This window comes from Cervus canadensis, chromosome 20 (genome assembly GCF_019320065.1).
Source record: "Cervus canadensis isolate Bull #8, Minnesota chromosome 20, ASM1932006v1, whole genome shotgun sequence".
Classification (NCBI taxonomy): Eukaryota; Metazoa; Chordata; class Mammalia; order Artiodactyla; family Cervidae; genus Cervus; species Cervus canadensis.
The window spans coordinates 27,739,518-27,767,491 of record NC_057405.1 but is presented as its reverse complement, the minus strand read 5'-3'; the positions used below and the strand labels follow the sequence as shown (position 1 = coordinate 27,767,491).

Sequence of the window (27,974 nt, the reverse complement as noted above, 5' to 3'; positions counted from 1 at the left end):
GCCTCAGCGACCACTCTCCCAACAGAACGGAAGGCATTTCAGAAAATGCGTAGCTGTTGGGTCTGTGTTTGCTTTGTAGATTAAAAAAATTTAACTATGCCCTTCTTTTTCTCTTAACAGCTTATGTGCCTCCAAAGGATATTAATTTTTCTGAGGTGACTTCCAACAGTTTGAAAACCAGCTGGTCTCCTGCTGGAGAAAACGTTTTTTCGTACCACATCACCTACAAAGAAGCTACTGGGGATGATGAAGTGACGTTGGTGGAGCCAGCTTCGAGTACCAGTGTGGTCCTCAGCAACCTGAAACCAGAGACCCTGTACCTCGTCAATGTGACCGCGGAGTACGAGGATGGCTTCAGTATCCCCTTAGCTGGAGAGGAGACCACTGCAGAAGGTGTGAGGAGGGTTCCCCACCGTTTCCCCCAAACTAATAGTTTATCACAGAACAGAGTCACCATGGGAAATGACCATCTGCTTTATAGTTCAGCAGTGTGAATGCCCTTGTATCAGTTCCTTTAAAATACAGCTACTCATAAATCTTTTTTCAAAAGGGAAAAAGCTTTTAAGTAAAAGATCCTATGTTTATTTTGATGAATTTGAGGTTGAGACATAGAGAACCATTAATGATTGTGGAATTAGCTCTTGAAATACTGCTTATCTAGCATTTTTCTATCCCATGTTTCAAATACTTCTGAGCTACCAAACCTCTGATGACAGATATATATTACCAACTTTTAAAAATTGTGGTAAAATGTATCTATAAGTAACATTATAGTGACCGTTTTAATCCTTTTAAAGTGTGCATTTCAGAGGCAATTAGTACATTCATATTGTTGTGCTAACATCACCACATTGTCTCCAGAACTTTTTTATCTTGCAAAACTGGAACTCTCTACGTGTTAAACAACAACTCTTCATTCCCACTGCTACTCCTAAACAACTCCCCCTTCTTCCCCCACAACAGACAGTCATTTTACTTTCTGTTTCTATGAATTTGATGGCCCTAGGTTCCCATATGACTAGAATCATACAGTATTTGTCATTTTGTGACTGGCTTAGGGTACATCTGTGCTTGAAGCATGTGTCAGAATGTCCTTTGTTCTATGACTGAATGATATTCCAACGTATGTATAGACCAACTTTTCTTTATCCATTCACCCATCAGTAAATACTTGGATTGCTTCATCCTTTAGCTACTGTAGATAGACCTGCTAAGAACCTGGGTGTACAAAGTTTACCAGATGTTTTAAGTGATATTTGTTTAGATGTGTCCGCTTTACTGGAAAGAGTTGAATACTTTCTGATACATTTTTCTACGTTTGATATTTAAAGTATTCCAAAGAACCTTGTCAGAAGACTAGCACCGGATATTTACTCTTTAAGATAAAAAGTGAATATTATAAGAGATATCAGTTGTTCTCCATTTTTATTGGGTATAGAAAAGGCTGAAACAGCAGCATGAGGAATTTAAGATAGTTACAAACAAAGAAGTATTTGCTGACAGGGAAGGCATGTGCAGGTCTACTTGCTGATAAAAGCTAGAGAATCTTTGAGTTTTTCAAATATGATTGGTTTTTCTTTTGTGCATGGTTTAGGTATATTCCTTTCTGAAGGTTAGTAGATAGACTAAATGGCCTAAGGTATCTTCTTGTCTTATGAATTTTGTGATGGTATAACCTAGCAGTCCACACTTAGCTTTTTCTGACTTTCTGCTGATTTCTCAAATTGTGGTTTGATGAGCCTGGCCCTTTTTCTTCAGCACTTTGGGGGTGGAGATGGAACTTTGTCTCAAGAAGAAATCAAAACCTAGAGGGTTTTTTAGTACAGTCAACTATATTTGGATACACTCTAATTTTTCCTCAGTGGGCTACTACAATAGAGTTTGGTAACGCCTTTCCAGTTCTGTTGTTTGTAGTGAAATCTGAGATTTAAACTTTCTTCTGTCAATAAGGAAGTGTCTGATTCAATATCTTTATTAAACTAGCAGTTATTAAGCTTCTGCTATGTGTCAGGTACTATGATAATTGTTTCCAAGGATTATCTCATTTCACCACCTCAATAACCCTACAATTAGTCACGTTTTTGCTGTTGGCTAAGCTGAGACTCAAAATTACACGTTAATTAAATTTCAGAGCCAGTATTCAGATCCATCAGTTTTGTTTGCTTGGACTAATATAGCCTTTTTACTTGCCATATTAAATGAATCATGGATATAGGTCTGCCAAATTGCAAATTAATTTTCAGTTTGCTTTCTTTTCTTGAGATATGCAATTCCTTTTCCTCCCTGGAGTGGTCTATTGGATATCTTGGACATTTAGATAAACTTCTGATTGCATGAGAGGTACATGTAGATATAGTGCACTGTGATTTTACCCTAGTGGATTTAGTTCATCTTTCCTGACCATGTTGTCCATATGAACAATTAGCTTCTTAGACAAAAAGGTCATTAAACCACAAAACCAAGTGATGTTCTCATTTGGACTTAATGAAAATTTCATTTAAGACTTAATGGAAATTTCATTTCATTTAAATTACATTGCAATTTAACTTCAAGATTTAGATTCAGCTAGTATTCATTAAGTACCTACAAATATGTTTGGTTTAATGCATGTGTGGTCTAATTATTCTCAAGTCAAATGACTGTGCAGATAAAAAAGTTAACAGTGTGACTGATTGGATAAGACAGTTTGCTCAAATAAGTAAATATGGTAGACCTCAGTGTTAGGTATTACTTTCCTGCTTTTTTGAGAAAATCTAGTAAGAGTGAAAGCCTTGTTACTTGTACTTGAAGAAACAGATTGTCTTTATTTTTCATTTTGTGTCAATGTTAATTTGCAATTTTATAGAATATTTATGATTTTCAAAGTTTACTGTTATATAGCTCTTTATTTGATTAAACAGTTGACAGTGCTCAGTTTCTTTCTGGGTATTGTAGTGTGTTTGCCATTTCAGAATGTAGTTAATATCTGGCCGAATAAGTTCAGGAACCAGGATGTTTGTCAAAACATGCTCATGGATTTGCTTAGAGAAATGCTGTAACTTAGTGATCAAAAACTAGCTTTTTATTCTTCACATATAATCAATCAACTTATTATTTTTTAAATTTTAGTGAAAGGAGCACCTCGAAACCTAAAGGTGACAGATGAGACTACGGATAGCTTTAAAATTACCTGGACTCAAGCTCCGGGGAGAGTCTTAAGGTACCGAATTATTTATAGACCTGTTGCTGGTGGAGAAAGCAAAGAAGTTACCACTCCAGCCAATCAGAGGAGGAGAACACTGGAGAACCTGACTCCAGACACAAAATATGAAGTATCTGTAATTCCTGAATATTTCTCAGGACCCGGGTCTCCATTGACTGGAAATGCAGCCACTGAAGAAGGTAGATGAAATATGCTCATTATTTGGTAACAACTGAAATCTCAGACTAGGAGGCACTTTGGACAACTATTCAGACACTACAAGCCATGAGATACTTTGTCTCAATTATTGGAGTATCTAAGATGCTAGTCCTATTAGATTTGATTTACTCAGATATTTGACTTACTTGTGACCCCATTTATTGGGCTTTCCTGGTAGCTCAGATGGTGAAGAATCTGCCTGCAACATGGGAGACCTGGGTTCGATCCCTGGGTTGGGAAGATCCCCTGGAGCAGGGCATGGCAATCCACTCCAGTATTCTTGCCTGAAGAATCCCCATGGACAGAGGAGCCTGGCAGGCAGGCTACAGTCCATGGGGTTGCAAAGAGTTAGACATCACCGAGCGACGAAGCACAGCACAGACCTCATTTATTGGTGTCAGCAGAAACCTGAGTTGTATGATACAGTCTAAATATTCTTGTAATATAATATTATTAAATATTCTATTATAAATTGAATGATGATTAGGGATTAAAAATCTCATTATGCACCATTGAGATAGATTACCTGTTATTTCTTCAGGAAGATTTAAAAATACTCACCTGTTTTTATTTAAATGGAATGATTTGGCTTCCAGGATAGATTCTGATATTAGTTGCAAGTTATTAATATTTAATGTATCATTTCATGAATAAAAATTAAGGCATATGTATTTTTCATTTTATTCCTTGTCTTTAAAGTTTTAAAAACATAATAATAATTCCATGTCAGCAATAATGAGCAGTTATTAAGTACCTGAAGTAGGAAATGGGAACCCACTCCAATATTCTTGCCTGGGAAATCCCATGGACAGAGGAGCCTACTGGACTATAGTCCACGGGTCACAAGAGTTGGACTCAACTGAGAGACTAAACCACCACCACCATTAAGCACCTATTCGCATCAGCTTCTGTGCAGAGCTTTTCATGTATTCTCTCACTTAATCCCTGCATAGGACCTATGAAGTTGTTACTTTTATTATCTTAGTGTTGCAAAAACATTGAGGCTAAGGAAACTGAATGTTGTTAATGAGCAGTGAATGTGAGTTTGTTGCCCTCCTGCAGAGGCTGACTGCTTCATGACTCCTGTCCTGGTGCAGCCTAGCTAATTAGTCTCTCCTGCAAAGACCCTCTCCACCTGCCCTCTTCTTCTCTTCCATTGGAGAAGTTACTACCCTTATTCTTTCCAGTTGGGGATCTAGGGCTCTTTGTACTGGGCACCAAAAAAAAAAAAAATGACCCAGTGATGCTTCATCCTTATATTTTTTTGAGTTAAAGCAGCTGGGGGATGTGTACCTGGTGAGGAGCGTGATAGAGTTTGGAGCCTTGAGACCCTTCGGAGACCACATGGCCCCGTTACCAGGAAAGTCATGAAAAGTCAAACATCACAGTTGCAAAGGGATGGGCAGCCCCTGAGTGGAACTGAGGCTTGTTTCCTCTCATATATATTTTTCTAGAGACAGCACTATTTATCATTTTTATCGGTTAACATATTTCATGGGCATCACATTTAGATGTTCCTAGCTTTCCTCCAACAAAGTCTTTTTATTGACTATTTCTTAGAGGAGTTAAAAATCTTCACTGTGTTACTAATCAGCATATATACATTTTGTAGTGCTTTGTTCCAGTTTGAGAGAAAATGTTGTAGTTTTTTCACATGAAAGATTCTAGCATGGAAGACTTTAACCTGCGTGACTTCTGTTCAGAAGAGAAATTGGATGGCTTTTGCTTCGTTTCTGCTAACACATAGGGCCCAATTTAGAGACGCTTAAACTCTGTTGACTAGTCAGCAGTTACAATAGTCATAATCTCACCCAGGATGTAAATTTGATTACATATCTATCAATAGATAGATAGATAGACATGGGCTTCCCAGGTGGCACTACAGTAAAGAACCTGCGTGTCAATGCAGGAGATGTGAGAGACGCGGGTTTGATCTCTGGGTGGGGAAGATCTCCTGGAGGAGGGCATGGCAATTGATTATATATATATATAGCAGCAAAATGTTTTTAAGTCATTTTATTAAATAATGAGTTTTGACGTTGTTGTTTCTTTAATGAAGTTAGAGGGAAGCCGAGGGATTTACGAGTTTCTGATCCTACGACATCAACGATGAAACTGGCTTGGACGGGGGCACCAGGAAAGGTGAAACAGTATCTCATCACATACACACCGGTGGCAGGAGGTGACACTCAGGAGGTCACTGTGAAGGGAGACTCAGCAAGTACCGTCCTGAGAGGGTTAAACGAAGGGACGCCGTATGCCTTGTCTGTGACAGCCTTGTACGCCTCTGGAGCTGGAGATGCCCTTTTTGGAGAAGGAACAACACTTGAAGGTGATTACTGTCATATTTTATAGAAATCTCTGAGCTTGCTTCTGACTGTGCTTAGGAAGCTTAAAATGTATTCAGAGAATGAAATCTGAGTGTGTGCCATCTTTTCTCTTAAAAGGAATTTGTATTGAAAAATAAGTAGTCATAAAACTGCTTCTTATTCAGAGATATAGGCTACCAGAAAAATTAAATTTGATTGAGAAGCAGTGTACTGGGGAGCTGAGTGTGTAGTAAGGCTGTAGAAATGTGTCTATTATGCCATGGGTTGGTTAAATGGAGAATGGGTGTGTGACTCTCAGAGTGGACAGGAGGAAACATTAATGGAACAAGAGGGTTTGGCTTGCCTGAGATAACGTGGTTGGTTTGTCACCCAGGAGCAGAAAGGAGCCCTTTTCTGACTAATAACCTCTTCTCCTGCTCTGTGCCTATCAATATCAGTATCAGTTCAGTCGCTCAGTTGTGTCCTACTCTTTGTGACCCCGTGGACTGCAGCACGCCAGGCCTCCCTGTCCGTCACCAACTCCCGGTACTTGCTCAGACTCATGTCCATTGAGTTGGTGATGCCATCCAACCATCTCATCCTCTGTCGTCCCCCTCTCTTCCCACCTTCAATCTTTCCTAGCATCAGGGTCTTTTCCAATAAATCAGTTCTTCACATCAGGTGGCCAAAGTATTGGAGTTTCAGCTTCAGCATCAGTCCTTCCAATAAATATTCAGGATTGATTTCCTTTAGGATGGACTGGTTGGATCTCCTTGCAGTCCAAGGGACCCTCAAGAGTCTTCTCTGACTGTGCCTATAAGCATTTATAAAAGCTTGAGAAATATGAGAATCCAAGTTACTGTTTGTTTTCTGAATGACTTCTAAAATTCGGTTCTGTGTTAGAAGTTCAAAGTTAATGCAGTACTTAGTAAGAACCATCAACAAGACTGGATCTGTTTCCTTGGTTCTCTAGAGTTCATTATCAGAGGGCTTCATATTTCTTAGGCTCTTTTGAACTGTAATGGCAGCTTAGATTTGACTCACTACAACCAGAAAGTAAGTCATATGAGAGAGAGAAAGCACAAATTTAACTTAACTACAATGAGAATGGATTGTAGTGTTGAAAAGCAGTATCAGTGGATGGTTAAAATGATGATGCAGTTCCGTAGCTGGGGCCTAAATGGGAAGTTGGGTTTCCTTTTGTTATCACCACCTTTTTTTGCCTTATTTAAAATAATTGTAGGAAGAAAATGAATCTGAAGTATCTTTTGTCATGTGAGATCACAGTGCTATTAGACAAATATCCATATCAGATTTAGTGGATCCAAGAGCTTGGGGGACGATAGATGTAATTACAAGGATGAGATCTACAAGAGGCAGTGTTGATTAAAACTTTAAGACTTAGGTAAGAAATAAAAGCTAATTGACAAAAACAGTCTAATCAAAGTTTTGTCTCTAATAGTGATCAAAGGTTTAATCCAATACTCTGTGAAATTTATTATTAGAAGAGGGTTTAAATGAAAGATTAAATCCCAGTGTGCAAAGTACTGATTATTTGACGAGTCCTGGTCTGGCTACCATGTGATTTTGAAATAACCTCTTAACCCCTCTGAACCTCAGTTTATCAATCTGTAAAGAGGGGATGACCATTTTCCCCCCTTTCTCCCAGACTTACTGTGGAGATCAAATGGTAGGGTGTTAAGTGAAATGCTTTGGGATCTGGAAAATACTCCACATATATAAAATTCATCAAGGGGAAACAACATTCAGTTTAGAACTGATATCTAAAGATACAGCTTTTGTAAGTATATCAAAGATGTTGACTGGTTACTCTAAAATTTTGAAAATAATAAGAGATGGAAATGGAAATTGCCTTAATTAGGGGGACACAGTCCAAACAATGAAAGCATGTGATCTTTATACCTGGAGCAACATTCAGAATTTCTGAGAAATTTGTCCTTTTTTTTTTGACCTTTCAGTTCTCTTTCTCATGCGCTTTCTACAGGCTTTCAACATAGATTGCTCCTCTAGGAGTTTTAAAGGATTGGCTTTGGAGCTTTTGTTTTTTTATAGAATAGTTGTAGATTGTTTATATTTGCGAACATTTCTCCCTTATAAGGGATATCTTGAAAATAATTTAATAGTTTTACTTCTGCTTATACTTTTTAAACTTCTTATATTCTTTTGCATTTCTTACTTTATAAATATACTTACACTTTGTCAAAATGTTGCCTCTAAAGATTAATGCATTTTTACTAAGAATAATATATTATAAAATTTTAGAAGATAAAATGCACATTTTAACATCACAGCAAACATTCTATTGGGTAATGACTTTTCTAGGCCAAGTGTGTAGCTAAATTCTTTATAATTTTATGGCTTTGCACAGGTGGTATAGAAAATCCATGAATTTGAATGTGTGTGTTAGTGTGCACACCCATGTATCTGGTCAGGAATAATCTCCAAGGGCGATATACAGGTAGTAACACAAATAAAAAAATTACTATTTCCCATTCCCTGAGATGGAGGAAAGCTAGATGATTTGTAATTTCACTTTAAAAATATAGTTAATTCATAACTAGATTGTAATAGTAGATTTTTTTCCATTGACACCAAAGCTTTTCACTTTAGTGAAGGATTAGAGAAAATGCTGCCAGCCTGATTTTGTTAACATATTTATCTCATTGCATGATGTGTGGTAAACTTATCAAATATGTGAAAGCATAGTTGTGACTAAGTTAAAATAATAGATTTTTTTTTTGCTCATGGTTATTCCATTTCATTTTATTATATTAACTCAGCCAAATCCACATACCATATACAGGAATAGGATATGATGGTAAATGCAGAGAATGGAAAGCCCAGAAACACAGCCAGCCAACTGCTCTTGAGGGTTGCTGTTTTTCTAATCTGTTTTTCTCTTGGGAGAGGAGGTGGTTAGAGCAGACCTTGAAGGAATGTCTCTTCCATCCAGAGGCATGGCTCAGCCAGCGAGGGCATTCTGTGGCTTGAAAATTTTATAGATTGACTGAAGTGCATTCTATTCAATTAAGAAAGAATTAAAAAAATATTTAGCATGGGCTATAACCATCCCTAACTTGAATCTGTTTCCTAGTGCTTTCTTGAAATGCAGCCAATGATCAGAAAATTCCGCTGTCCCTGGAAGAGAGATTTATTAGCATTGGCGTTGGGGAGGGTTCATGGTTGGCCCTAGTACTGTATGAAATAGAATCACAAAGGCAGAGTTTATTACTATTTCAGATCCAAACTTCAGAGGAATCTGAGCACAAGCTATTAGGTTTGATTTACATTGTTTTTTTCTCCTGTTGTTGTTAAAGTAGATTTAATGTAATTACTAAAACACTGCTGTGCATGTAAATGAACTTCAGATCTTGAAAGAATTCTTAGTTGTCACTGCTAGTGTTTACAGAGGGAAACCTGCTCTCTTAAACCTAGAAATGAATAATTCCCATTTTAATTCAGAGATTTGCTGCAAATGAATGCAAATTTCAGCGTTGGAATAATACAGTTCTTTTACTTTTGAACGTGTTTGATGGCTGTGGAAAAGATGATTTTTCAGAATTTCTTTCGTTTCAGTTGCCATAGCAACCCTCTGGTGTCCTAAACACGAAAGGCTTCCTATACATCAAACCGAGCTAACTCAGCTGACATTTGGTTACCATGAGGTTTTTAGCACATCACAAGAATTCTTCTGCAAGATGTTGAGTAACATGGGGTGCCTCCAAGATGGAATAAATAAGGCCTCTGTGTTTTCCTAGATTTACTGCTGTCTCATAATTAGAAAAATCACTCATTCTGTGTATAACAATTCTGATGTTTCCAGGGAACTGTAGTCCAATCACCAAACAGTAACATCTTTCCCACACATTGATGGCTTATCAGAGAAAAATCTAAACTACGTCGGAGAGGTGACAGTTATGGAAGAAATCTCATCCAGGCTTTGAGGTTGAAGGGCAATTTGTTTAGAGCTTTTTAAGAACTGTGTGTTACTTAAAGTAAGTTAACTGATCAATAGTGAACTTTGTCCTTTGGAATGGTGATTACAAGTCATTGCTTGTAAATCAAGTATGTTTCCACATGAACATTATCCAGAGCAGGTCTTCCTTATTCTGCCGTGGAAAGTTGGATGACTTTGAGTTGAGCTCTATCGGAAAAGACAAATTGATTTAGAAGTGGGTTACATTACCTTTTCAATTTAATTTCTATTTTTGAAAGTGGTATGTGAAACTCAATGAAAGCTGGCTGGAACAATCTATAAGATGAAAATAGTTTCATTTCATAATGATTAATTTTTCAGTTATCACTGGCTAATTTGTGTTATAATTATATTTGAATTGGATGATGATCTGCTTTTCAGAAAGCAAATGGAAAAGGGCTAAGGAAATGTAGGAAAGTTACTTAAATGAGGCCTCAGTTCTTTGGCCTCGTATGTGGAAAAAGTAGAATCAACCCCATGTGGATCTTCAGATCATGAGAAATGCACCTGTCTAATTATTTGCCTCAGCAGCAGCACAGAGACGCATGCATGTAGGCACCAGCAATGCTGCCTTTTGATATATGTGACTATGGTTTGTAATCTGATCAGAAATACTATCAAAATTTCAAAAACTGGTGAATTTTGTTTGTTTAAATTTATGACAGAAAAGCTTTGTTATTTCTTATATTTCCCCTAGTACTATACTGGAGAGAGCAGAGTAGAAGGGAAAACTATTGAGAGGGAATCAAAGGAATAGAGATGAAGGCATACCAATATTACAGAAGATGGTATGACTTTTTTGAAATGATTGCCAGCAATTCCATTCCCAGAGGTAAAAGTAACATGCAAAGTACAGGCATGTGGTTCAGAATGGCAGGAAACAAGTACAGTGAGATTATATATTTTTGAAAACCATGTCACTCAGGTGAAAAACGTGAACAAACCCAAACATCATAAAACATGCATTTGTGAGTCTTGCGGGCAGACAGAGAGGAGGAGTTCAAGATGGGGGAGCCTTTCCTAGAGCAGAAGTGGGATCATATTTAGGGACAGGTGAGACAAAGTGGCAAAAGTGTGCTGGACTGGTTGCCGCTCATGCCACTGTTTCTATGGTTCCTCTTTTGAAGAACTGCAAATGGTGATTGCAGCCATGAAATTAAAAGACACTTACTTCTTGGAAGGAAAGTTATGACCAACCTAGATAGCATATTAAAAAGCAGAGACATTACTTGGCCAACAAAGGTCCATTTAGTCAAGGCTATGGTTTTTCCAGTGGTCATGTATGGATGTGAGAGTTGGACTGTGAGGAAAGCTGAGTGCCGAAGAATTGATGCTTTTGAACTGTGGTGTTGGAGAAGACTCTTGAGAGTCCCTTGGACTGCAAGGAGATCCAACCAGTCTATCCTAAAGGAGATCAGTCCTGGGTGTTCATTGGAAGGACTGATGCTGAAGCTGAAATTCCAGTACTTTGGCCACCTCATGCGAAGAGTTGACTCATTGGAAAAGACCCTGATGCTGGGAGGGACTGGGGGCAAGAGGAGACGGGAACGACAGAGGATGAGATGGTTGAATGGCATCACCGACTCAATGGACATGAGTTTGGGTAAACTCCAGGAGTTGGTGATGGACAGGGAGGCCTGGCGTGCTGCGATTCATGGGATCGCAAAGAGTCGGACATGACTGAGTGACTGAACTGAACTGAACTGATCCTTTGTGGTCTTTCTTGTTAGCTCAAACAGTAAAGAATCCTCCTACATGCAGGAGACCCAGGTCTGATCCCTGGGTCTGGAAGATCTTCTGGAGATGGGAATGGTAACCCACTCCAGTATTTTTGCCTGGAGAATCCATGGACAGAGGAGCCTGGTGGGCTACAGTCCATGGGGTTGCAAAGAGTCGGACACGACTGAGTGACTAATACTAACGTTTGCTGGATAGAGGCTCTATACTAGTCTTATATTTCTTTCTTGTTCCTCTCTCTTTCCTCTTCCTTCCCAGGTATATTAGAAATAGACTCTCTCCCCAAACCAGTCCAAATAATGTCTTTCAGTAGCTGCTGATGTCTGAACTTCTGTAGTTTGAGAAAACCTACAATTCAATATAAACTGAAGCAAATGGCTCGCTGGGTAACACTTGAGTGGAATCTCATTCACCGGAAAATGTGATCAATGCTTGACGAAGAAGCACTGAAAAGCCATTTCCTTTTGACACAGGATGGATGGAGAGGATTCTCTGAGGGTCGGCCTTGGGCTCACGCCACTACTACTGAAAGGGTGACGTGTGTGGCAATAGACCCATGTGATGTAGAGAAACCATCACACCGTGCTACACAGCGTCCCCATTTCTGCCAGTTTTGACCAATTTTGCTTTCACCCCATGCTGTTTTATTTCACTACACTTGTCTCTCATTTCTGAATGAAAGCAAGGGTGAGGGTTCCCTCCCACACTGATCAAACACAGCTTCCAAATAAATGTCCCCTAAGTGAGAAAAGAGGCCAGAATCCTGTAGGAATTAGGATCACAGAGGAGTCTGAAACGATTTTTAGAAAGCGTCAGGGCTCAGGCATGTCTTCAGACGCTCCAGTTTAATTGGTCTGGGATGGCCGGGTCTTAGCCCTCCAGGTGATTCTTGCATCTGACCAGGTCCAGTCCAGGTTTTACTCTTGAGGGTCCCAGGGCTCCAGAGGTAGCGGCATGCTCATCCCGTTGCACACCTAGTCCCCAGGCCAGCGTGGCCCCTTGGCAGACTGCCAGGTATATCACAGGGTCCATTTCAGCTGCTTTTTTGGTAACTTAACATTTGGCCAAGTCAAGATTCCATTTTTAAAAACTTCAAGTGTTATAGGTCTGATAAAATATGCTTATCACCAGAATATCATAGTCTCATGATTCTTGGATGTAATGCAACAGTTTGAAAACCCAGCCTTCCTACTTTTTGGAGAAAAAAGGTATTTCAATGTGTTTGACAACAGTGTACACTTAATATTTCAGTTCAGTTCAGTTCAGTCACTCAGTCATGTCCGACTCTTTGCGACCCCATGGACTGCAGCACACCAGGCCTCCCTGTTCATCACCAACTCCCAGAGTTACTCAAATTCATGTCCATTGAGTCAGTGATGCCATCCAGCCATCTCATCCTCTGTCATCCCCTTCTCCTCCCGCCTTCAATCTTTCCCAGCATCAGGGTCTTTTCCAATGAGTCAGTTCTTCGCATCAGGTGGCCAAAGTATTGGAGTTTCAGCTTCAGCATCAGTCTTTCCAATGAATATTCAGGACTGATTTCCTTTAGGATAGGCTGGTTGGACCTCCTTATATTTAGGATTATTCTTATCAAACTGACTGACTGACATACAAGAAACCCACTGAAGCAGTTTATATTTTCAGTCTTGGCTTCTGGTTTGAGGTGTATTTTTTCTTTGGATTTCACGTTTCTTTGTCACAAACATGGAATGTTGCAGCACCAGTACGTACAAATAATGCCTTTCTGTGCCAGGCAGAAACTATCATTTTTTTGAGGACCTTTTATTTCTGTAATTGAGAATATAATTAGTGTTCACTTGAATTAGTGCTGTCATGCCATTAATGGGAACTCAGGAATATTTTTTAGTTAATATTGTATTTGGATCTTAAAAAGTGTCTTTACAGATTCTTTCCAGGACATTGACCAGTCTTGCAGAGGTCTTCATTGCAATTTTATTAATATTTTGTCCTAGCTTTCCAGGTCTTGAGAGTGTTAATGTAGTTGATTAAAATCCATGGGAATACATGTCTAGAGCTCCTTTTGTTTGTAGCTCAGAAATATCTTTGTGAATGCATTTTTGCTTCAACCACAAATTCCCTTCCTATTATTTTCTCACAGTGAAATCATTAGCCTGTGTTTGTGAGATTGATGTCTGTTGCCATGGAAATAAACAATGTCACAAATTCAGAACTATAGAACGTGGGCAGAAAAATAGGCTGAGAAGCGCAATCTTTGGGAAAACTAGAAATTGAAATTATTATTTGTAAATCACTCCAGTGTTAATTTGGACGATTACCCCCATGTTGTAGCTAACTTTGTTTTATACTTTTGGGGAATGTTCTTAATGTAGCTTTTTAGCTTATTTAAATTCTGAATCCTTTTCAAGTGCTTTCAAGTATTATTTCACAAAAGCTGTTGCTAACTGCATCCTGGGAAATTTAAGAGGTGAAAAAAGGGTGTAGTATATATTAAACAAATGAAACATGCTGTGTATTTAAAACTTAGAGACCAGTAGTTGAAATATCAACCATAAAAACAAAATATGAAGCAAAAAAATAACAACCAAGTCAAACCCAACCAACTCAGCCCAACCCAACCAAAGAAACAGTTTGTTTAATTCCTATAAGTAGAGAAGATATAAAGATGTGTGACCTTAGTAGAAATACAATTAAAGAAGACCTTCAAATGAAGATGAGCCTCAGGAACTGAGGGAAAGAAGTCAGTATGTTCTTGAAAATAAATATTCTTGGTTGCAGTGAAATATGTAATTAATTTCCCTCCAGAGATGAGATGTCCTGTCAGCAGTTAAACTTATTTATAATAGAGTTAGAATTTTCCATTTGGTCTTGGGGTCTGGTAGTATGCCCAGCTTCCATTTTATTTATTTTTTCCACTGTAATCTAACATATATGATAGGGTTTTGTCCACCAAGATTTCTTTGTCATTTATTGTTATCTTTATGTACTTGAAATTTAAATAATTATGAGTATTTTTAAGATACTCATTTTTACTCTTTGATTCAAGTAGAATAACAGCCTTCAGCATTCTTGTAGCAGCACTATATATCATTTTCTTGAATACACAACAATTACTGGTAAAATGTATGCTGTAGAGGCAGATAGTTTTATATTTATGTCATACTGTGGCATAAACCCTAGTAAAGGTAGCCAGTATAAAATGACTTGCATGTTTATCTTACATTTAAATTATGGAAAGTTAGGGTTTTATTGGTAGACATCTGTGCCTCCTATTAAGTCAGGGTTTCCATATTTTTTCCACTTGAGTTGTATTTTTATTTTGAATGAGAGAGCCGAAATTTAGTAGCAGGCATTTTCGATCAGTTAGAGCAAGTGGTGTGTTTTATTTTGATGACTAATCGTTTTTAGGTTTTCCAGAAGAACTGTTGGCTTTTATTTCCCTTAGGGTTAAGCTATAATCAAAATTTTGCATTTCTGGTTTTTTAGCTTTGTGAATGAACAGACCTTTGAAAATAGATTGTGAAAAAAAGACTTGAAATTAAGATTTGCAAGTGATATAAGATTGTTGAAGTAACTGGAAGTGGTACATTGAAACTGAACTTATTTAAAGAAGATAGGAAAAGATGGCGAAGAAATAAAGATCTTTGTGAACAATGGATAAAGAGAACTGAGTTGTAAAATTGGGGGATTTAGATGCTTTTTTTTTTCTCTTTGAAATTTTCTTTAGGCACTTACTTCTTCGTATTTGAATGTCATTCTTGTCCTGAAGGACATTTCAATGTGACTGGACATGTGGGGGCAAGGGTGATAGGCAGGAATCAGGCATAGTTATTAAGTTTAATCCCATCTTCTGTTCCCCTGACAGAATAGGACAGACAGCTCAGAAAGAAGAAATGGGTAAGTTAGACAAATTGAGTCCAACAAGTCAGGGTGTCTGCCAGGATGAGGGAATATTTACATATCTAATAGACATTAAAAAATGATCCCCCTTTCATTTCTTCTCTAGAGCGTGGTTCACCTGGAGGTTTGACTACTAAAGATATCACGGACACATCGATTGGGGCTTATTGGACGTCGGCTCCAGGAATGGTTCGCGGTTACAGGGTCTCTTGGCAATCACTTTATGATGACATAGAGGCTGGAGAAAAGAGTCTTCCTGCAGATGTAATTCATACTGTGATAGAAAACCTGCAGCCAGAGACCAAATACAGAGTTTCCGTATTTGCAACTTACAGTAGTGGAGAAGGGGAACCCTTGAGCGCAGAAGCCATAACTGAATGTAGGTAACATTCTGAGGGGGCTTGGCAATGTGTTGGTGCTACCTAATAGCTGTCAGCTCATGATAACCTCTTGCATTTTTTTTCTTTATGTGACAGATGAGGACTAAAAACTTATGACCTTTCATGAATGTGCTTTAAAATCAAGTTCGTTGTGTATCTAAACTTGTATCAAATTTTGAAATATTGAATCCCTGCCAACTACCTACATAGTTTACCCTTGAAAATGTGGGGGTTAATCTGAGTAAAATTTATAGGCAACTGTTCTTATCTGAGGTTCCTCTGCATCCCAGGATAAAACCAACCTTGGATTATGTAGTCCTGCAGCATTTGAGAGTGAAAAAAAAAATCCATGTGTAAGTGGACCTTCAAAGTTCAAACCATTGTTGTTCAAGGATGAACTGTGTTTCTCTGTCTTTCTCTCGCTTCTTTTTTTCTGGTGGAAAGATCAACTAGATAAGAGACTCAACTAGTAAAGAGACAAGAAGCTATGGAAACAAAGAGAATTCAGGCACATTTATAACTACATGGCCTCGGGCAAGTTCTTGAAACTTCTTTGAGCTTCAGTTTCCTAATATGTAGAATGCAGCGTCAGACTGTGTTGAGCATTAAATAAAATAACAGTGGGCAAAGCAACAAGCATAGTGCCTAGCCACTTGGAGAAGACTGATGTATAATGCGGCTAGTGAGACAATGTTTGTTATACAACCAGGACTAAACCTAAATTATTTTTACTATGTTTGGGGAGGCTAATTCAAGTCTACTCAGTTTTCTGGTGGCTAAAATTTACCTTAATCTCATATTCCTTCCTGTGAAAAATTTTGAGTGACCTCTCATCATTTATCATCAGGTGGCTAGTGAGAAATGGGTCTGTGTTTCATAATTGCCTTTCCTAAAAAACAATTTATTAAAAATGGGCATTTCTAAGAATTTATAGGAAAGTTTATTCCTTTTGTTTGGGAGGATTTTAGGAAAAGGGGAAAGAGTGGGGTATTCTTGCATTTCTTTTGTTAAGAAGAGGTGGAGGAATTGGGTGAAATTTAGGCCACATATTGGGTGATTTTTCTGCCAAAGGAGGAGAGAGGAAAATGCCAAGGTCAATTTCAGTGAAGTCCTGTATCCTGATTTGAAGTTGTCCTTAAATTAAAATCTTTTGGTCTGAGTTCTCTGTAGAAGTCATCTTTTTTTTTTTTTTTAAATCACTGGCAAACTCAGTTGGATATGTCTAAGCTAGGCCACATATGACACATCTAGCTAAATTTATTTGTAGGCATAAAGATACAATTCACATGGCTGAGAAATTATCAAAAAATACATATTTAGAGGGAAACTTTTTCAAAAATTCTCCTCCATCCTTTCTCCTTCTGAAAAGATTGAATCCTCAGATATTTATTTGGGATTTAAAATCTCCACAAGGGATATGTTTTAGCTCAAAGCAAGTATGTTAGTAGAAATTCTAAATAAGCTTTCTAAAAGCTGAGCATCTAAGATATTTTCAGTATTTCTTGGCTAATTGATTTAAAGCTTAGTAAATAGAAAGCCCTCTTTTGAACCATGAGCAGAGTAGGTAGGAATGAAAGGCACATTTTCTAGAGAGTATAAGTCAACTGCTCAAACTGCTAAGCATATTAGATGAAAGACAAGAATCTTTCTTTGTTCTGCTACCATTTTTTAAAATTTTTATCTGGAGGACAATTGCTTTACAATGTTGTGTTGGTTTTTGCCTTACAGCAACACGAATCAGCCACAAGTGTATATACATCGCCTCCCTCTTGAGCCTCTCTCCCCACCCCCATCTGCTACCATTTTTAGTTGTTGGCGTGTTTTAGTTTGCTCTTTTTGTGGAAGGTAAGGTAGTTTCGACGATACTTTGAGAAATCCCAGTCACATGTAGTGTCTTTGGCTGGTGGACAAGTCCAAAATGGTGTGTCTAACTGGGCCATGCTCTTAGAGGACCTTATAAACTTCCAAGGGGGACGTTTTGGAAATATTTTCTGCTTTCGCCTGACATTCAGATACATGGAATGCAGACTGTCGATACAATGACAATGACAAATTGTGGCTAGAAAGCCAGCAGGTGGGAAACTACCAGCCCTCCAATTATGGCAGCTAGTTTAGCCAAGGTACAGTGAGTTTTGGAGAGCATCTTGTGAAAAGCACTAAAACTTGAAAAGAACTTAGAGAGTGGGAGTGTTACAGCATTTTATAGCATGTGGCATACCAATGAATGGAGTGACAAATCTTGCCTTTTACTTATGGGAAGCCAACAAGGATTTTTTTCCCTCCTTAAAATTCAGAGTTTCCTGTTAAAGCTAGGATGAGATATGTTGTACTTTATTTAACTTCAATTCCTTTATTTTAAAGAGTTGATTAAAAAGCAGGAAAACAATTGAGATCCTGAAGCATTTCAAGCATTCATTTCAGTATGAAGTACAGTATTTGACAGTTATTAACATATTTAAATTTGGGAATATTTTCAAGTGTGTGATCCCACTTTTTGGGGACATAGGCTTCTTTTTAGACCAATACTCATAAGATGTAAATGTCCGTCTTTCTCAGTTTTAAATGTTATGAAATCGGCTTGAGAATTTTGTGTAAGGAAGAAATGTCTTGTTTTAGTGAACAAGAGTTGAAGACATGGAAACAAGAGGTCAGTAAACATATTTTAGCAGAACTCTTTCTAGGAAAGTGTTAGACACACATGGATTTACTTAACTCTTGTGATAGATTGTTCTGTGTAATATTCTTTCTCATATTCTTTCAAAAATCCTATGTAAGGTCTTTACATTTTTTTTTGTTGAAAATATATATGTATATTTTTCTTTTAATAGTTCACTTACCTAGAAAATAGTAATGGAGAATGGGAGATTAACTAAATACATTTTAATATTCCAGGAAGTAATGGAATTGGCTGAGAATTCTCTTACTTTCTTTTTAACCCTAAAATTAAAAAAGTTGCAACTAATATACTCTTAGTTGAATTATTAGCACCTTTCAGAGACATAATTCTTAACCATATATTGATTTTCTTTACCTATTTTGTTATTCTTACCTTTGTCCTCTATACATAATGTATCTTTTGCTTATATGGCTGCTGTCAAGATTTTCTTTTTATACTGATTTTAAGTAGTTTGCTAATAATGTGCCTGGGTGTAGTTTTTTCATGTTTCTTGTGCTTAGGGTTATTGAGATTGCTGGATCTGTGGGTTTATAGTTTTATAAAGTTTGAAAATATTTAGGCCATTATTTCTTAAAATGTTTTATTTATTACTCTTCACTTTCTTCAGGTACTCTGGTTCCACATGTGTTAGACTGAAGTTGTCACATAGCTCACTCCTGTGCTTTTCAACTTTTCAGTCTTTTTTCTTTTATTATGTTTCAATTTGGGTAGATTTCATTCTCATGTCATCAAGTTCAGTAGTTTTTTTTTTTTTTTCCAGTTTCTGATTTGATCTTAATACCACCCTGTGCATTTCTCATGTTAGGCATTGTATTTTTCACTTCTAGAGGTTTGGTTTGAGTCTTTCTTATATATTCTATGTGTTTACCTAACATGCTTAATATTTCTTGTACCATCATTAACATATGGAATATGGTACATATTATAATATTAATAATAGCTGTTTTGATGTCCCCTTTGAATAGTTCTGTCATATGTATTATTTGCAGTTCTGTTTCTGCTTGCAGAACTTGGTTTCTGGTGAGAGCTCTCCTCCGGGTTTGCTGCTGGCCATGTTCTTTCCATGTCCTCACGTAGCCTTTCCTCAGTCTGTGCGTGTTGAGGGTGGGGAGGGGAGAGAGGGAGAGAGGAAATGTCTGGTGTCTCCTCATCCTCTTATAAGGATTCCAGTTTCATCAGATTAGGGCTTTATCTGTAAAATCTCATTTAATCCTAATTACCTCCCTACATGCTAAGTCACTTCAGTCATGTCCAACTCTTTGGGACGCACGGACTGTAGCGCTCCAGGCTCCTCTGTCCAGGGGATTTTCCAGGCAAGAAATAATTGAGTGGATTGCCATTTCCTTCTCCAATTACCTCCCTAAAGGTCCAAATACTATCCCCAAAGGCATTAACATATGAATATGGGGAGGCACAATTATTCAGTCCATGATACAGGTTATAATTTTTTTCTTTATTTGCATTTCTGGTCATTTTTATTAGAAGCCAGACTTTATGAATTTTACCTTTTTGGATGTCAGATATTTTTATGTTCTTACAAATATCCTTAAGATTTGTTCTGGGATGTAGTAAACTCACTTGGAAACAGTTTGATATTTTTGAAGCTTTCATTAACATTGTGTTAAAGCTAGACCAGAGAAACCTTTAGTTGAGGGCTTCTTTAACTCCACTCCTGGGGCAGTAACTCCTTCTTAGTACTCTATATGATGTTCAGAGAATTTTGAGATTTTATACTGTGAAGAGGGGGAACATTTCTGGCCCTACATGAACTCTAGGAACTTTTTCTCCCTACTCCTTCCAGGTGGTTCTTTCTCTGGTTTTGAGTAGTTTCCTTATTCACATGCACTGGGTAGTACTGGGCTGAAGACTCAAGTAGGACCTTTTGCAGATTTTTGGAGTTTTTTCTCCGTCACACTATCTCCAGGACGTTCTCTGCAAGTTCTAAGTGCCTTGGACTCCCCGAACTGACAGAACTACCTCCTCAATTAAGGGAGACCACCAGGCTCCATCTGGGTTCCCCTTTCCCGTACTGGTGCTGGAAACTCTCTCCAAGCAATTAGTCAGGGCAGTGATCAAGCTCCTTCTCATTTGTTTCTCTCGGGAATCATGGTCCTATGCTGCCTGATGTCCAGTGTCTGAAAAATGCTGCTACGTCTCTGTGTGTGTGTATATATTTTTTAAAGCTTTCCCAGGTTTTTTTTTTAGTTCTTTCAAGTGGTCCTTACCTTTTTTGAACATGAAGATTTCTTTTAGAACCAAAAAAGATTGTCTTCAGTGTTTCCTTCAGCTTTGTCTCTCTTTTTAGAAGATGCTTATGATTTTTGAATGCTAAGATTACTGAACTGAATGAAATGATCCTGCTTAGAAATTCTAATTACATATAAGAAGAGGACTGTATTGGCTATTTGTGGATGTTGGGTGACCTGTTTCTGATATAGTTATTAATAAGATATAATTTAATAAAGTTTGTTGTATATTAATCAAACCCTTCTTACATACAGTTTTTTCTAAAACCACCCAGTGTTTACTGGTTTATCTCCAGAGCCCCTGAGATATTTTTATGTGTCAGAGTTTCCTGTTCCTTTGTGTTGATCGTGTTACGTGTTCACGGCAATCACAAAGGATGGTGTTAACTACAGTCACTCTGGCTAGTCATTTATGCATTGTAGTTTTTTCTGAAAAGACTCAAGGAGTATTTCTGACCCTGTATTTACGATTTTTCATATTCTGCACACTGTAATTTCTACAGGAATTCTTTACAGATGGAAATATAACAAAAATTCTAAAAACTCATCTCCGGAAATGGATGTTTTCTTTACTAAAGTCTCTGGAATGCAAATAGGAAATCCTTGCAATATGAACTTCCATTTTTTAGTTATTAGCCAGATAAAGAGAAAACATCTCAGTGTAACCTCACTGAGATTAAGTTCACACGCCATCCTGAATTTAAGCGAGATCACAATGCTAAGAAAAGGAAGGGTGTATGTATTTAAGAAACCACACCTAGTGTCTTTTCACATAAATGCGGTGGTGGACATAAGCATTTTCTTTCAGCATGATATACACTATAGTCTTCTTTTCATCTCACAGTGTCTGAAGACTCGAAAACCTTGAAAGTGGATGAAGAAACGGAAAACACAATGAGAGTTACCTGGAAACCGGCCCCTGGGAAGGTTGTCAACTACCGTGTTGTGTATCGCCCCCGCGGGGGTGGGAGACAGATGATTGCTAAAGTGTCACCCACAGTCACCTCAACGGTGCTAAAGCGACTTCAGCCCCAGACCACGTATGACATCACCGTTCTCCCAGTTTACAAGACAGGAGAAGGAAAGCTGAGGCAAGGATCAGGAACAACAGGTATGGAATCATCAGAATTTGGGGGGGAAAGTGTGTAATATTCTAATTGGGGATTTTAATATATCTGCTTCATTTGTGAATATCTAAAATGAGTTCTGTAATAAATTACATTATAATAAATAGTTGGATAAGATGCCTAGTTAGCATATGATTTTTATCAATCCAGTTCCTTATAAAATGATTCTACATATTAATGTTACTCTAATCTGAATTGTGAGTGCTATTTACATTCTCACTTGGCTCGTGTTCTAAGATTCTGACTTTTATTGGGCATTATAGTTTGTGCTTTCTGACTTAACCCTTTAGGTAAATATTTATTTTGAAGTGTTTTGCTTGTAATGATTGATATGTGTGTCACTTAGATATTTAGAATTCAACTTATTATTGTAGGGGTTAATAAAAAACTGCAGAGCCTAGGCTTTTGGATAATATTTTAATTATCTATTATCTCTACAGCTTCTCGATTTAAATCACCCAGAAACCTCAAAACATCTGATCCAACCATGTCCAGCTTCCGGGTGACTTGGGAGCCCGCACCTGGTGAAGTCAAGGGTTACAAGGTCACGTTTCACCCCACGGGAGATGACAGAAGGCTGGGGGAGTTAGTGGTTGGACCGTATGACAACACAGTTGTTCTAGAGGAACTTAGGTAGGAGTGAACTCTTATTTCATTTTTGTTAACAAATGGCATAATCGATGTAAATTTGTAGGCCTTCCACACAAGATCACTTATGTCTCTGTTGCCGGCAAGGTATTTAAAATCAGCCCAAGTTCGCTTTCTTCACTCTTGTTGAGACTGAAGTTGAGGTTAGGGTTCAGACATTCGAATTTAGCCCTGAACAAGGGTACTATTTTAATGATGTTTGTTATTAAGAGATCAGGAATGGTGATTTTTTTCTATAACATCCCCCTTTTAAAAAATTGACATCCACGTTGCTCAATTTCACCAAGAGCAGCTTGTCCCCAGCCAGCCCTGTGGAAATGTGGGTGTTTCTGTGCTTCAGGAAAGGCCCAGGGGCGACGGAGGGAGTGGGCCTTCATGCTTGGGGTCAGCTGAGAGGCTTGGGGAAGTGGGGGCTGCTGGAAGGTCTTGCTGTAGGCTGCGCAGTGGAAAAGAAGGAGGTTTGAGTTTGAACAGCAGCCTACATCCTTTATAGTGAAATAAACAGAGTGCTCTGCATTCATTGCCTAGTGGAAAGTTGACTTGTTTTGACTATTCATTCAACAACACTGAAATCTGTTTGAATGCACAATACTTACTTTTATCAGAATAGGGAGGATAAAATTGATTGAGCCTACTGTGTGCCAGGGGGCATCCCTGGTAAAGTATATATATGCAATGCAGAAGACCCAGATTTGATCCCTGGCTGGGGAAGATCCCCTGCAGAACGGAATGGCTACCCACTCCAGTGATCTTGCCTGGAGAACCCCATGCACAGAGGAGCCTGGTGGGCTGCCCTCCATGGGGTCACAAAGAGTCGGACATGACTGAGCAATTTTCACACGCTATGTGCCGGGCACTGTGCCAGGGCTTTTTGTTTCCTTGCAAGTGCAACATTTTCAATTGTTTTCTTAAAGCCCATTACTTAACAGTAGTGAAAGTGAGAGCTTGATCCTTCCCTGACTTGCTCAGTGGGAAGGTGGGAATTCTACATCTGATGGAAAGGCAAGGTGGAAAGCTGGTGCCCTGAACCCCCAGTGTTCTCTAGAGCGCTAGTTACCCTTGATACCTCACAGTGTGAGCTTCAACTAGACTGTGATGGAAATTATTTTTCTTCTCTTGCAATGTTATGTATTATAACTTCCTCTGAGTGAACGTTTGTAAATCAAGCTGAATATTTATAACAAAACAAAACAAAAAATGCTACCACTTGAGCTTATTATACATGCAGACTGTATATTTTAACATTTCAGGGCAGGGACCACCTATAAAGTAAATGTTTTTGGAATGTTTGATGGAGGAGAAAGTTCACCACTTGTTGGACAAGAAATGACAACTCTTTCTGACACAACTGTAATGCCAATTTTATCCTCTGGTAAGAAACTGAATTGCATTCCCCTAAGAAAAGTCAGTGCCGTGCAACTTTTTCAAATGTAAATTGTTGGATTAATCATACCGTGAAAATCAACCATTAAATTTTACACTAAAATTTATTTCAGTAATATATACTTAAAAAATTCTTTAGACATCCAGCTAAGCACACTTTGCCAACATTTTTTTAAGGCTTTCTTGTCAGCATTACATTAGTTACATAGTACTGTATTATTTAAAACTGAGTTTTTCAGTGGGTAGATGATGTACATTTTCTCTCTTTTTAATGATTAAAATGCAATTTTGTTTCACTAAAGTAGTTGTAGAAAGGATTTATTTGGGCTGAGCAAGTGGTGTTTGGTTATTGATGTGTTAATAGGTGGGCAGCTAAGACTTAGGAAGCAAAATGGTAACATAAACCCCTTAGACTTTTGCTCCTGCCAAGACTACAGCTTTGATATACATGAAGCTAGATTTGAACATTCTTAGCAGTGAGGGTGGTGGATAGAGTTTACTTCTAAATATTTTCATCATTTGCTTATAAAGAGTAGGTCTTGGCCGAGTGGGAGCAGACTTGTAAAGGCATAGGTGCTTGGACAGCGTTGGGGAATCCTCACTCTGATGGGCCATCCAATATACCAGTGAAGCCTTTGTAGTATAAGGAGCATCACTGAGTTTTTCTCAGTTTTTTTTTTTTAAATAATATAAAGATCAGATGCTAACATGGCAAGTAGTTGGAAAATTCATAGCTGGTAACATAAGCTCTTGGAAAAGAAAGCATTTGAAAATATGGATGTGGATAGAATAAAGTCTGAACTCTTGCTGTTTTGCATTGATGTTCTGTTTTTTCTCTTATGATGATATTAACTGACTTATATTTTTATTTTGTAGCTTGTGCACTGAGGATTTGGGATAATTCTCTTTCCAAAGCTCCCTAGCTTTCTATCAGTGTGTGCTTGTGGTCTCTGTAGCTCTCAATTTCTATACTTGTTCTCATCTTTTTTTCTAGATTGTCTCCCTTCTCTCTTGATTTTTTTTAATGTGAAGATTTCACCATCTGTACTTACTTGATTGTTATATGTAGTAGACGATTAAGTTATTTAAAATTAAATAATAGCCATCAGATTTTTAAGCAATATATCTTTACTTCAGAAGGGTCGAGAGTTCTGTGCCTAATCCTTAATAGTATATGTATTACTGAGAGTTTTCATTAATTCAAAAGATATTTTTGGCTCACTGAACCTTTTCCTGGCTTGCACATTTTAAAGTTCATCTCATACTTGTCTGCTAATGACTACTGAAAATTGAGAAAAATGCAAAGTTTTATTAAGACTATTATTTCCTTATAGTCAGAAGGCTGTAGATTCCCTCTCATATATTTCAGTGTTTGGGTTTGTGACCCCATTCAAATTTATAATGACAGTTTAAGTCTCCATGTTCTATGACTGTGGCCGTAAATATAGTCAAAGATGAAGGACAGATTTTCCACTGAAATGATTATTAGAGGGCTGGATAGTTCCTGTGATTCTTATCTGAGGCTCTAAGTCATATGGACATGTTTCCAAAGTCTTGAACTCCCAATCGCCTCGCTGAACCACAGAGCTGAGACTGTTAGGTGAGCCTGGCCCCCGGGGTGGCAGAAGCTGGCAGGCAGTGACCCGGCAAGGAACGCGCCCTGACCCTGTGCTGTCTCGTGATTGCCGCGTCAGGGATGGAGTGCCTCACCCGGGCCGAGGCAGACATCGTGCTGCTGGTGGACGGATCCTGGAGCATCGGCCGGGCCAACTTCAGAACCGTCAGGAGCTTCATTTCCCGCATCGTGGAAGTCTTTGAGATTGGCCCCAAAAGAGTACAGATTGGTAGGTCTGACAACACTGACGGCATCTAGATGTCTTCGACGGGTCCGTTTACATAGGCTAATGCCAATGGTGTCCTTTCAGCCCTCGCTCAGTACAGTGGGGACCCCAGGACAGAGTGGCAGTTAAATGCTCACAAAGACAAGAAGAGCCTGCTGCAGGCCGTGGCGAACCTGCCTTACAAGGGAGGCAACACCCTCACCGGTGAGCCAAATGGTCCAGGGCGCTGCCCGCTCTCGCTTTTGTCCGAGCTCCTGGCTGAATAATGATGTGGCTGATTCTCTTTTAACAATCCCACTAGGGATGGCCTTGAATTTCATTCGCCAGCAGAGCTTCAAGACCCAAGCTGGCATGAGACCTCGAGCTCGAAAAATCGGTGTTCTTATCACTGATGGAAAATCCCAGGATGATGTTGAGGCACCTTCCAAAAAACTCAAGGATGAAGGCGTGGAACTGTTCGCTGTTGGTAAGTATGGATGAGAATAGCCACGCCCCCACGGGTGACAAATATTTTTGCCGAGGATGATTTTGCAGTTAAAAATATTTTCTGAAGCATGAAAAATACAAAGACACACTTTCCCTATCACACAATTTATCAAAATAATGTGCCAGGAAGTTCATCTATTTTCTTCTTTTCTCCTTGTAATGGGAGGAAACTACGTGGCTTCTTGGAAGAGAGTAATAAATCAAGAGGACAATTGTAGTGTTAATAAGATTCAGGAAAATTCCTATTTTGTTTTCCACAGCATCATGTTTGTTTTTGATATCCACTATTTTATAATACTTTCCAGAAAAAAAGCACTAAACAAACTCTTTTTGGTGGGGAATTGGTGCTCGAAGCACTGAGAAGAAGCCAAACAAAATAACCTTCAGTTTGTATTATTTTTTGTTTCTATTTAATTTATGTAATCATTTTATTATTGGGGAAAATCTTATTTACATTCCAGCTAACACTGAATGTATAAGGGTAGCCTATGAAATATTTGCTTCGTTCCATGAATTTTTTTCTGAGACATGCTTTTAATTTGTGTATGTCCATTTTCCCCAAGGTATTAAAAATGCTGATGAAGTTGAGTTAAAGATGATTGCAACAGATCCTGATGATATCCACGCATACAACGTGGCAGATTTTGAGTCACTCTCTAGGATTGTGGATGACCTCACCAACAACTTGTGTAACAGTGTCAAAGGTCCAGGTAAGATTAGCCCAGGTTCTCACCCTCAGAACTGTTGGTATCTTGGTCCAGATAATTCTTTGTAGAATGGAGGGATTGGATTACTTTGTGCATTGTGAGATATTTAGCAGCATCCCTGAACTCTGCCCACTGGATACCAGTAGTATCCCCTGAGTTAGGACAACTAAAAATACCTTCAGAATGTGCTGAATGTCTGCTGGGGAGAACACTGCCCCCAGTTGAGAATCATTGATTTAGTTCTTGAATTTTCTCTGATGGCATCAAACTGTAAATGACTTCTAGTTTATTTGAGGATACATTTAGTTTATATGTGCCTCCACCAAACACGTGCTTCCTAGGTGGCTCAGTGGTAAAGAATCCTCCTGCCAATGCAGGAGATTCAGTTTTGATCCCTGGGTCGGGGAGATCCCCTGGAGAAGGAAGTGGCAACCCACTCTAGTATTCTTGCTGGGATAATCCCATGAACAGAGGAGCCTGGCGGGCTACGGTCCACGTGGTCGCAAAGACTTGGACATGACTGAACGACTGCACATGTGTGCTGCACACACAGACACATACACAAGTGAGATTAGGGAATAAAGAGGGGCTTTCTTGCCTGGTGTATATCTATTCTCTGGTAAAGCATCTTCACTCCATATCACTACTAAATTACTATTAAATGCCCCAACCAGAGATGATCACATTTGGTACTTTGTACTTGTAACCTCTAAACATAAAGACAAATTACAGTGTTAGAGTGTGGATTTTTAGAAAGGGTATTATCTCTCTTTACCACTGAAGAAATAGATTTAGAGAGATTCAGTTACTCACTCAAAGTCAGATGGGTAAAGATGTTTTGAGACGTCCTTGAAAAAAGGTAGCTATTGATAAAGAATTAAGATTTAGAAATAAAATTATAGAAGTGAATTTGTAGTGACAAGTGGTATAAAATGATTACTATCTGTGTAAATTGTAGGTCAAATCATGGTAAATACTAAATTGAAGGTATTTGGAAAATTAATGATATAAATGATGGTTCTTATTGTATGAGAAAAATTTCTTTCAAGTAAATGTAGATTCTGGTAAAGACTGTCTTTCATTAACTTACTCTGGTTTTGGAAAGTTGGAATGAGTTTAACAAAGTGGTAGAAATGGTTCACGTGCTTTGGATACTA

The 27,974-nt window shown here is 38.3% G+C and overlaps 1 protein-coding gene across 3 annotated transcripts in view; it reads left to right on the top strand.

Annotated features, from left to right (window-relative positions):
* The window catches only part of COL12A1 (collagen type XII alpha 1 chain), a 117,399-nt gene that overhangs the window by 21,769 nt on the left and 67,656 nt on the right, over positions 1–27,974 (top strand). For 2 of the 3 annotated variants that reach the window (XM_043439011.1, XM_043439012.1), the window contains exons 11-21: positions 121–393; positions 3,109–3,381; positions 5,460–5,732; positions 15,429–15,701; positions 21,470–21,736; positions 22,193–22,385; positions 23,651–23,772; positions 25,478–25,627; positions 25,709–25,828; positions 25,926–26,090; positions 26,674–26,820. In XM_043439011.1, coding sequence (XP_043294946.1) covers positions 121–393; positions 3,109–3,381; positions 5,460–5,732; positions 15,429–15,701; positions 21,470–21,736; positions 22,193–22,385; positions 23,651–23,772; positions 25,478–25,627; positions 25,709–25,828; positions 25,926–26,090; positions 26,674–26,820 — 2,256 coding nt within the window. The remainder of the gene's footprint in view (positions 1–120; positions 394–3,108; positions 3,382–5,459; positions 5,733–15,428; positions 15,702–21,469; positions 21,737–22,192; positions 22,386–23,650; positions 23,773–25,477; positions 25,628–25,708; positions 25,829–25,925; positions 26,091–26,673; positions 26,821–27,974) is intronic. The other variant, XM_043439013.1, reaches the window with a different exon arrangement.